The sequence below is a fragment of the Rutidosis leptorrhynchoides genome, chromosome 3 (genome assembly GCF_046630445.1).
Source record: "Rutidosis leptorrhynchoides isolate AG116_Rl617_1_P2 chromosome 3, CSIRO_AGI_Rlap_v1, whole genome shotgun sequence".
NCBI lineage: Eukaryota > Viridiplantae > Streptophyta > Magnoliopsida > Asterales > Asteraceae > Rutidosis > Rutidosis leptorrhynchoides.
This window is the reverse complement of record NC_092335.1, coordinates 131,451,277-131,462,652: the sequence shown is the minus strand read 5'-3', so window position 1 is coordinate 131,462,652 and position 11,376 is coordinate 131,451,277. Positions and strand designations below refer to the sequence as shown.

At 36.0% G+C, this 11,376-nt stretch overlaps 1 protein-coding gene across 1 annotated transcript; it reads left to right on the top strand.

Annotated features, from left to right (window-relative positions):
• The first annotated feature begins 387 nt into the window (after nt 1-387).
• Nucleotides 388-3,671, top strand: LOC139900391 (nuclear transport factor 2-like). The gene is made up of 8 exons (XM_071883165.1): nt 388-615; nt 706-1,006; nt 1,358-1,572; nt 1,653-1,785; nt 1,885-2,003; nt 2,423-2,485; nt 2,861-2,924; nt 3,472-3,671. Exons 1-8 carry the CDS (start codon nt 388-390, stop codon nt 3,669-3,671), a joined length of 1,323 nt encoding a protein of 440 aa, XP_071739266.1.
• The last annotated feature ends 7,705 nt before the right edge of the window (nt 3,672-11,376 follow it).

Below are 11,376 nucleotides of genomic sequence, written 5' to 3'. Positions count from 1 at the left end.
ATGTTACAGAAGTGTGGTTTAAAAAAAGTTGGACACATAGCATGCTGAAATTGCTTTAAAATTATATGTTATCTATTTAAAGCATATATATGTTTGCACATTTGTATTTTCTTTCAGTCGTAGACTATAACTGTTAATGTATCGTTTGAGTTGAATTAATGATAACGGCATAGATAAATAAACAATGCACTAACGCGATATGCGGAAAAATAAAGCCTAAAGATCAATCGTCATACTTTTTAGTTGCTTTAGTTGCGTGTCGCATTATTTTAAATGCAGCCGACAATGACGTATCTTATAATATTTGTTGTGTGTCGCTTCTTGTCACAATTTTGTGAAATAAATGCATACATGCAATCAAATCTTAATTTACTATTTTTTGCAGAAATGGAAAAAGGAATTGTTAAGGAAGCTCCATCTTTATCGGGGCCCGTTGAGGCGGATAATTCGGTTAAAACCGACTACTCTGCGCAGGAAGTTGCAGATGCGTTTCTGAAACAGTATTATTATATTCTGCAAACAAATCCAAAAGAGGCTCATAAGTTCTATCATGATCATAGCATTCGAGCCCATCCATCTGCTGACGGTTCAATGAAATCAGTAACAACAATGAAGGTAATTAACTTCTTTTATTACATAACATCATCCATGCGTTAACGGCTGAGTAACTAATAAGTTTGACCTTTGTTTGACTTTTTGGAGCAGGATATCGATGATGAGATTATGGGTTCAAATGTTAAGGAGTGGAATCCCGATTTAAGCACTGTTCATGCTCAAGATTCGATCATGCAGTCGGTAATCGTTGGTGTGATTGGATGTTTGACTGATAATGATAACGTGACGAAAAAGTTTGCTCAAACTTTTTTATTGGCGATACAAGAAGGTGGTGGCTTTTATGTGCATAACGATTTTCTCCATTTTATTGATGTCGGTGCGATCTTGGAAACTTCACCTCTTATCGATGATGCTGCAGCTGATCTGAATATTGTAGAGGTTAATGATACAGGTAGCTTGATTATATATTTGTATAAGTGTTGCTAAGTTAAACCATAAAATGAAATGATCATTATTATAATTTATAAAATGAAATGATAATCGACTTTCCAAAACTGCGATTCGAGGTAATCTGTTTAGCCAAAATGATGACTTTGCATGTCATTATTGCTCCTATTATGGTACAAGTTTTGAAACTTGTATGGTTATTTTTGGAAGTTTAAAACTTGGATTGTTATTTTTGGTCTATAAAATGTTTGATTAAGTGCAAGATCTTTAACCAAACTTGGATGTTCATTTTTGGCTCGTAATTGTATATTGTGCGATTCGATTTCCTGTTTATCGATATTCTCTATTTGTTTAGATAAAGACTCCTTTCCCGAGCTTCCGGCGGGTCCCAAAAAGGATCAGAATGAGAAGCCTACATCTGAAGAGGAGGATGGTATTATCGAGAATAAGGTATCTGATTCATCAAAATGTAAGGCTGCATCAAAAAAGAAAAGTCATCGTCAACCCTCAGTTTGGGTCCCAGCTAAAAACATGCAAGAAGTTTCGAATAAAATCTCTTATGCATCAATTGTGAGTTCATCATATAAATATAAATACTTTATATATGTTCTGTTCGCTTTTTTACTAATTAGTATTGTTTCTGGCTGTAGGTGGCAAAAGAGGTTACAGTAGCATCTTCTGATGCTGTTGTCGTAACGAAAACGTCTGTTGTTCTCGGCGTGCCGAAAGCGTCTGTGAAACCGTCACCATTTGCTACTAACGATCCCCGAGAGAATTTGGATAGTAAGGCCACTTTCTTGTAATCCATCATCGTCAAGTTATTATTATTTCATTTCTATATTCGTGATATTAATAAACTGAATCCGTTTCCCATTTTTGCAGTCAAGTCAATCCGTGTTAAGGATCTACCACCTAAGATGACTCCGGAATCGCTACTAGAACATGTGAAAAAATTTGGACCTGTCAAGCAGAAGAACATCCAGATTAAAGAATATTCTCAGGTCTGTTTTAAATTTAAAATTTACTAGTGGTGGAAAAATAGGAAAGTTGGGTAATGGGTCGTATGTGTTGGTACTGATTGAATTGGTTCCGGGGAGTTTGGGTCGACCCGGAAAACTTTTACATTGTATTATATTCTAAATTTCTAAATCAGTTATAAACAATGCGTGTCAAATATGAATAAAGAAACTTTGTTATTTATTTATTATTGTTAATTAGAATTTTGCTAATGACAACCCTATGTCGTTAACATGCTTTAATTTGTTGTACAATATGCTAACTGTCAGGTTGAAAGTGACAAGTAACCGCTCTGTACAATGCATTAAGGCTGTTGTTAGCAAAATCCTATTAATTTTAATAGTAATTTTTTAATGGGAAGTAGTTAAAAAAGTTGTATGAATATCGTTATGCTTTCTTTCAGGATGGATATCGTTATGCTTTTGTCGAATTTGATAACCCTAAATCAGCCCGCAGTGCTGTAGAGGTACAATATACTCGATGCAAACTTTAATTTTGTATATTCTACAGAATATTTATAGTTATATCGTTCTATATCTTAATGACTTAAAAGTAGTATTTCTTGCACCATGCACATAAATTACAACTTTGGTGCAGTTGTGTTGCATTGATTGATTTGCAGTCTAATATGTGTATTCTTTCTTTTATATTTATCAAATATTTTCAAGCTTGTATGATTTTAGTAAGAGCATCATAGATCATTATATCAAATCGTTTGGCTGATAAACCAAGTTAGTATGAAGTTAACAGCTTTTGATTATGATGCAGAATTAAGTTGTTTTGGCATATTGGTAACGTAAAAAGAAATTTGTTAAATTGAAAATTTTTCACATTTTTCCAGGCTCGCTACATTAAGTTCGAAGATCGAACTTCTGAAATTCAGTATAAGAGATCTTCTAATCAAGGTTAGTGTATGATTACCATCATAACTGCTTTACTTTATAGAAATCAATCAATTATCTTCATATGCATAATCAATGCTCCTATTATGGTACAAGTCTTTTGTTTAAAGTTTAGGTGGCAACCCTTTTACATATGAACGAGTTGACTCATGTTATGTTTAAAAAACGGGTGGTGATAGTTATTCTTTTCTAAATTTCTAATAATTGGAACTAAAACTTGTACAAAAATGGTTGTGGGTCAAACTTGCCCCGACCCTGGCCCAGTTTATATAAAATGGTTGTGGGTCACTCTTATATTTAATTAAATTCTTTTTAAAAAATATATGAATATAAAAGCTCTTTAAGTTACAAACGTTTTGACTTTTAAATCAACTAAATCGGAGTCCGTATGAAAAAAGATATGATTGCGAGTTGTCACCGTGGGGAAGCCCCTCCCTGTCCTCACTAAGCTTCGTCCTTGTTTTTAACTATTAACTTAAACTATTTGAATGGTAACCCAACATGTCTATGCCGTTGATTTGGTTTTAATTTTACCAAATTGCCCTCTCAGGACATCATATCGGGGGGAAGCCACAATTTGGACATGGAGGGGTTCGTAACGACAGTTTCTGGAGTCGTGATGGAGAAGGGCGTAGTAGTGGCAGCTGGGGTCATAGGTACAATGAGCATGAGAAGATTGGTCAAAATCGGGACTTGAACAATAATAGGCGCAACCGTAACATTCAAGAGCCAGTCCGCAGTTTCACCTAAACTTCTTAAAATGAGAAGTGGACAAAGGTAATTAGGAACTTGCTTGTTGTTTTCGTTTTGGTCATATCAAAGAATCTTTGGTTGAGACGTTTTTTAGTTCGGGTTTTTTAAAAGGGTATACAGAAACTACACCCTTGGGTTTTTTCTTTATAGCTTACAAAATGATACCCAAGAAGCTTGGGGGTCTTTGGATCAGTAAAAATGTTGATTTTAGTTGACTTTTATGATATGGGCATATGGTAGTAAGACTTGTTTATTTGTTGAGTTTTGATTATGTTTTCGATATGTGGTCAACTTGCCAATGTTTTTTTTGGCCTTGGGTGGGTTAGATGCACAATAACATAACATAACATAACAACCTTATTTTATAACATAAAATCCAAACTGTTTTGCTAATTTTATGTAATTTGGTGACAATACATTTTTTTGAAATTGGAGCATTGTGTAAATACGTTGTTAACTCTATGCAATTCTAACCCTTGGGATGTTGTAGCTTTCGTCAACATTGTTTGTTAAATCAGTGAGACTTTCCTTGTCTACCAAAGCTACAATCTTACTGATTATGGCGTTTATATAAAAAAATATTGGAAATTAGTAAAACTGATTTTAGTCATTGATCTGAAAAAGTTCCCCATTTCCAATGTGAATGTATTTAGAGTTTTTTTAAGCTTATATCTTTGCCTGAGTTATGTGATCGTTACTTATGATGAATCTTTCTGTTTATCTTCTGATGATTTGAACAAGTTTAGTTGCATGTCTTATTAATGTGATCTTTATTTACATTGTCCTGAAGATGAAGATAATTTGCCACGAATTAAACCAACTTTTTCAGATGGTGAAATGGGCCATGCAACAATTCAATTTGAACTAGCGTGGTCAAAATAAAGAATAACCAGGAACGTATCAGGGGAATGCCAGAAACAAGTCATAAGTCAAAGTATAGAACTTATTCTAAAAAGCTAAGCTAGCTTGAAGAAGAAGGGGACACCTTGACTTATAAGTCACCATAGTGTTGACAAAATAAAAAATAACCAGGAACGTATCGGGGGAATGCCCGGAACAAGTCATAAGTCAAAATGTAGACTCATTCTCAAAAGCCTGCTTGAATAAGAAGGGGACACCTTGACTTATAAGTCACCATCTAGTTTTACACCTAGCCGATGCGGGATTTAAACGATAACAATACTCGTTGGTCATGGCTATGTTGGTCAGAAGTTTCGCAAGTAAACCACTAACGTATCAGGGGAATGCCTGGAACAAGTCATAAGTCAAAGTGCATAACTCACTCCCACAAGCTAGCTTGAAGAAAAGAGGGACACCTTGACTTATAAGTCACCATCTAGTTTTACACCTAGCCGATGTGGGATTTAAACCATAACAATACCCCACTTTTAAGGACCAACTTCCTCGTTGATTACGACTATGTTGGTCGGAAGTTCCGCAAGTAAACCGGGATCATATCAGGGGAATGCCTGGAACAAGTCATAAGTCATAGTGTATAACTCAATCTCACATGCTAGCTTGAAGGAAGAGGGGACACATTGGCTTATAAGTCATCCACTAGTTTTACACCTAGCCGATGTGGGATTTAAACCATACAATTGACAGTAAACTGTTTAATAATAATTTTGAACGAATATTGTGAATGATGTAATATTACCATGTTAACCTTTTAAATGAATAAAAACCATAATATAGTTTTTAATTAGTGTTCTTAATATAATTTAAAAAAAAATGTTACATAAAATTTAGGTACTGAAAGTTTAAGAGATAATTTCTAGCTCGGAATATTTCAACATTGAATGTTGAACCATTCAACACCATCTGTCATTCAGATGTCAGAAACAAACACGTTCAATGTTGAATGATTCATCATAGAGCGCTTAACAAATTAATTAAGAGGTAAATAAAAGTACCCTAAGCTTGGTTCAAATATCGACATATTTTTTCGACGAAAGTAATGAATACTTGATGATGCGTGCGTAACCATACATCATTACACTCTAAATTTATACAAGAATCAAACACTACAAGCAAGCACACACACAACTAACGAGCAATTAGAACCCGGTTATTATAGCACTTCAATGTAAGTATTCTTTTCAAGTTCGTCCCAAGAGAGCGGTGTAAGTAGAATAATTGAAACTATTAATTGTCCTTAGGTTTGTTTGAGTGGGGGTTTTGATTGATTTTAATTAACAACTAAACGTGCACACATAAATAAACTTAAACTTAACAATTAAAACTAGTTGTAAGTAGCAAGTAACTAAATATTGAGAACTTAAATCAATTAACTTAGTAGTGTTTACTTATCTAATCCTCTCTATGCTTAGATTGCCCCGTTTTACCCAAATTTCTATCGCACTAGTTGTTGAACTATTAAATGTTTAGCATTACTACCAAACCTTAATTAAATAACACTTTGCGAATTCACATAAGCATTGCATTCTAAGATCAAGTTAAGCATGAATGGTTATTGAGATTATGCTTGGGTTGAAATCACTTAAAACTCTTCAACTATCGAAATCACTTAAGATAATCGAACACCACTATGTTGTCTAAAGGCCAATTGAAAACCAACTTAGATCAAGAACACAATCACTTGAAATTCCTAATCTAGTTGTCTAGATCTCTCAAGGTGTTGAAGCACAAATTGATTCACTTCTCAAATCACTAAGAGAGCTACTCAACCTATGTAATCAAAGTAATGCCTAAAACAAATGCATATCAATGGATCTATAGCTAACACAATAACACTTGATCATGTATTTCATTCAAACAACATCATTCAATTGATTTAGGAGCAAATCTTTGCATTAGAGATTCATAGATAAGCAAACACAAGAGATTTAGCCAATCATGGCTAAGATTACACTAATAATAAGCATAGAAACATAAATAATCATCAACTTAAATTGTTACAAGCAAATGATTCAAAATAGAGTAAGAAAAGTAGAAATTACAACCCCAAATACAAAGATGATGAAGATCTAGAGCTAATCTCTGATAGAACTTGAGCTTGCTTCCTTCAATTCACCTTTAAACTCCAATGGATGATGAAATTAGGGTTTTGTAAGTGAAAATCGGACTTAGAATTGCAGCTCTCTTAAAAATGACCTCATCTCTTTCCTTTTATAGTGTTGAAAATTATGGGCTTATCAGCGTCAGGAGCGCCGCTTTTGGCTCAGGAGCGGCGCTTTTAGCTATCTTCAGGAGCGTCGCTTTTGTGATTAGGAGCGGCGCTTTTGCTGGCTAGGAGCGGCGCTTTTGGCAATGAGGAACGACGCTTCTGGCTACTGGTGAAAAATGGTGCAAAAACGTGTACAAGAACGTCGCTTTTAGATGAGGTGCGACGCTTTTGTCCATAAGGAGCGGCGCTTCTAGAGCTGAATAATGCACTTTTCATTTTCTTGCCACTTTTGATCAAGACTTGGTCAATTTTACACCAAATCAAGCTTTTAACCCCAGAATTGCCATTTAGCTCATAAGCATATCAAATAGGCTCCATAATCATCAAAAACCGAGTGAAGTGATGAAGATATCGCGAGATAAACATGTATAATTAGAGCAATATCAATCCCCCTACATTTGAACCTTGCTTGTCCTCAAGCAAGCAAATCAACAAAATAAGCAATGGAGATAAAGAGCAAATAGATGATCAAAGCCAAAGTGCGAAAAGTTTGGGCAACAATTGATACCTTTAATGGATATGCACTTTGATGGCTAGAGTGACCTCCAAAACTTGCATTTGCTTAGGACCAAGCACAAACATCATCTCTTCTTCTTCTTCTTCTTCTTCTTCTTCTTCTTCTTCTTCTTCTTCTTCTTCTTCTTCTTCTTCTTCTTCTTCTTCTTCTAACACAAACTCAATGTAAGCTTCAAACAATCTCTTCAACTAGCACAACTTCAAGCCTTCGATCCTCAAATACTAAACACAATCACACTTCAAGCCTAAATCTACCCGAATCAACCATTCCCCGGTCAAAGTCAACTCCATCTCTTAGAAGGTCATCAAACATTAATCAATAAGCATCAAATCTTCACAAACTCAAACCTTGACCAATATGTAAGATTCACGGGAGCTCCATTAACTCACCAAAATACCAATTAAATCAAATTTCAAAATCATCCAAATAAACTTGAAGTGTCCCAAAATGTATACCATAAGTTCAAATCACCATGAAAATCTCAAAATGTACCCAAAATGATCCCGAATGCACCCCAAATGAATAAGGGCCATGAATATCATAAAAATTACCATCTACCAAGAAGTTCATCATGTGTAATGTGCATGCCTCATAAAATAGTATGCTCACTTAATCAACCCGCGATGACTATCCCTCTTCCACCTCTATGCCCCCAAAATGCCTACGATCCTCAATTCCAAATTATAATCACCAATTCCAAATTTAGAGTTAAGGTGGGTGTGCCAAAGCTAGGGGACTTGGTACCCCTATCTTTATTGGTCAACCCGGGCTCGGGATGACCGGCACTCATCAAGCTTTCTATCACAACTCTATGGTTTCTCTCATAGTAGGGCGAAATCATTGATGGAGGTTCGTGGAATTAGGGCCCCACGTGGCTAAATTAGAGGTCCATCAATTACAAATTTTTAGAGGACTTGAATTCCTTGATGAGTGGTTGTGAGTCACGCTCGAGTGTTAAAGATAAAACCTTCAACACTCGGCTTTTAGGCACTGGGAAGACTTTACTTCCTAAAAAGAAATCGAACTTAACTTGGGAGACTTTACTCCCAAGCCTGGAACACAACTTAAACTTGGAAGACTTTACTTCCAACTTAAAGCTTTTATTCACTCGTCTACTTCCCACATAACAAGCTTTTATGCTTATGTTGAGAAAAGGTAAGAAGTAGTTACTATCTTTCCGTTAATTGATAGATCATAAGGGTGCCATAGCTTTTGGCTATGGCGTGTGTTGTCTAGCAACACTAGCACGAAGCCATTGCTCTTCATCAAGAAGACAACACATGGTGAAGCTCGGTGGCTCCTCTTCCCACGATATGATACATCGATTGAAACATCGTGAAATGATGAGACAACCAATGTCAAATATAAAATGGTGTGGATTAGGAAGTCTCCCACACCAAGTAAAACGACATTCGGGAGACTTGACTCCCTATCATGGATGGACTTGACTCATCCGGAAGTGTTAAAGAATGATGCTTTAAACACTTGGTTTTGGTGCAACATGCATGAAAGACTTTAACTTTCAAGTACAAGTTTGATTTTTCTCAAGATTTTATCATTTAAGCACAAAATCACATGAAAAGTGAAAGACTTTACTTTCACTTTGAAATTACAATCATAAACACAAAAGGAAGACTTTACATCCTTAAGTTTGGAACACAAGGAAAAGACTTTACTTTTCCAAAAATTTTGAAAATTTTACAAGTTTTAACCAATTTAGTGGTTATGATATAAGTTAATGTAATGGTTACAAACTTGTTTCAAAAATTGATTAACATTGCATGTTTTAATCGTTATAGAGTATGTGACAAGTTTACCCCAAAAAATTCAAAATAACCCGATATTTTAACTCTCTCCATACATTTAGTTTGATGCAATGCCCTCATTGCATTGAAACAATAGAATAAGTAAAAATGAGGGGTGATATAGGCTAAAAAGTCACGTTTTCACCCCGTTATTAAGGCCCAAAAACAATATAGTTTCGAACTTTATCGGCAAAATACCCGCTTCGTCGGTTAAAATTGAAGATCAAGTGATTACGAATACGGTGCAAAAAGAATCAATAGAATCAAAGCTAAAACGAAGATTCTAGAGCTAAAACGGTGAAAGACAAGAAATCAAGTTACGATCCAGCAAATCAGCAAGCCAAACGGTCTACCAAACGGCCTACCAGTATGAAAAATGGCTTGCCACACACCCAAGGCAAACGGGCATGGTAAACGGGCTGATTGGTCAAACAGGCCCTGCAAACGGCCTGCCAAACGGCCTGCCAGCCGTTTGCAGGCAAAATTCAATCTTATTTAAAGGGTCTTTGTCATCCATTTCAACACACACTTCAATTCACTTTTTCTCACTATTTATACAATATTAGTCATACTTTCAAGGTCTTCAACACTGTGCAGGAAATCTGCTACCCGGAGAAGAACGCCGAAGATTGTATTAGGAGCGGTCTGGAGTTTGAAGTTGTCACTTTTGTATTCGGAACTCGTTTAATCTACTGGTACTTCTATCCTTTATCTTTATATAATGTCTTTTAACATTATGTTTTGTGATTGTTACCATAATTAGCGAGTAGTTATCTTTAGTGTATGCTATGATGTAATCAGTTATAATTCCGAAATAATATTATGGTTTGTGTATGTTGTCGAAATGCTTTCTGATTATGCTTTAAACTCAATCGGTTTTCCAACTAATAGAACGTAGTTATTGGCTCTGTTATTGGGAAGTCGCGAACCCCGATTCAGAGTACACTATCTGTGTCACCCCTTGATAAGAGAAGTCTATCGGATACAACGCAAGATCGACTGAGGCACACCGGTTGTAGTAAGTCTATCAAGATTTGGATTCCGACTGAGGACTCTTTCGTAGTGAAACATCTAACTAGACCCTTAGTACATTGTTAGTCCTATACCATGCTAGTGTAGTCACCAAGCATATAAACTTCGTACGTGCATGCTGAAGCACAACGGTTGTTGTAAGCTGTACCTCTGCTAAGTAAGGCCATGGAACCCGGTCAGTGCTGATTAGTACACTTCACCATAACGCGGTCTCAAGAATTGCACCTCGCTTGAGGGATTCTTGGTTAATTAAGGAACTATTTGTTTAAACAGATAAAGGATTGGACCGTTAGGATAACCGAACGTGTTCATGGAAGTCAACTTGACTTAACCATGGTGTTCTTTATGGTTGAACTCTTTTTAAGGGCCTAACTATCTTTTAAACCCAATCATTAATGAAAGCATCGAAATACATCACGTCTCTCGGATACGGTAAACCCCGTATTCTATTATGCTTAAGAAAGTTTAGACCTTTGTGGAATGTTAATACGTCACCCACCGAGTCGCTCAATTGGATGAGTCGTCTGAACGTGTATGCCTGTAGTCAGACTGCACGGGCGTCGGGGGTAAGGGACGTTGCTGTCTATTCAGAATCTTCAAGCCTATCACATTACCCAGTGACATGTCTTACGACAGGGGAGTTTAGGACCAGTGTAATGAATACAAGGTCCCTACCTATTCATGATGCAGCATTCCATAATTCCAGCAGAATAACTGGTGAAATTATAGTATGCACTTGTTTTAACCTTATCTGAATTGTGAGTTTTATTGCATTTACTTTATCTGTCTTATAAACGAGAAAAACCCAAAATTAGGTAACCACTACTCCTTCACCTTATAATTATCTTAAGCTTTAAATATATGTTCGATTCTACTGATATCTTAAAAATACGACCCTAGGTCATACTTCCCTTACTCAAAATAAGGAGTAGTACGATTTAGGCTCCGCTAAATATAAATATAAAACCAGTACCCCCTTCTGGTGACTGATTCTAATGTGTTGCGACCTAACGACACTGCACGAATAAAACAGTCCGTTTCGGCCATATCAAGAGGGAAGCTAGTTTTTGGCGCCGCTGCCGGGGAACTGGTATCAGATAATACTGCTTTTTATCAAACTCATTCACAAACATTTAGTGGTGTCTATGAAAGACAATTATA

What these genes read in the sequence shown, in the direction of transcription:
- LOC139900391 (XM_071883165.1), top strand. Translation starts at nt 388, where the DNA reads ATGGAAAAAGGAATTGTTAAGGAAGCTCCATCTTTATCGGGGCCCGTT. An exon ending in AAATCTCTTATGCATCAATT is followed by an intron (nt 1,573 to 1,652) that starts GTGAGTTCATCA and finishes TTCTGGCTGTAG; the next exon opens with GTGGCAAAAGAGGTTACAGT. An exon ending in TAAGAGATCTTCTAATCAAG is followed by an intron (nt 2,925 to 3,471) that starts GTTAGTGTATGA and finishes TTGCCCTCTCAG; the next exon opens with GACATCATATCGGGGGGAAG.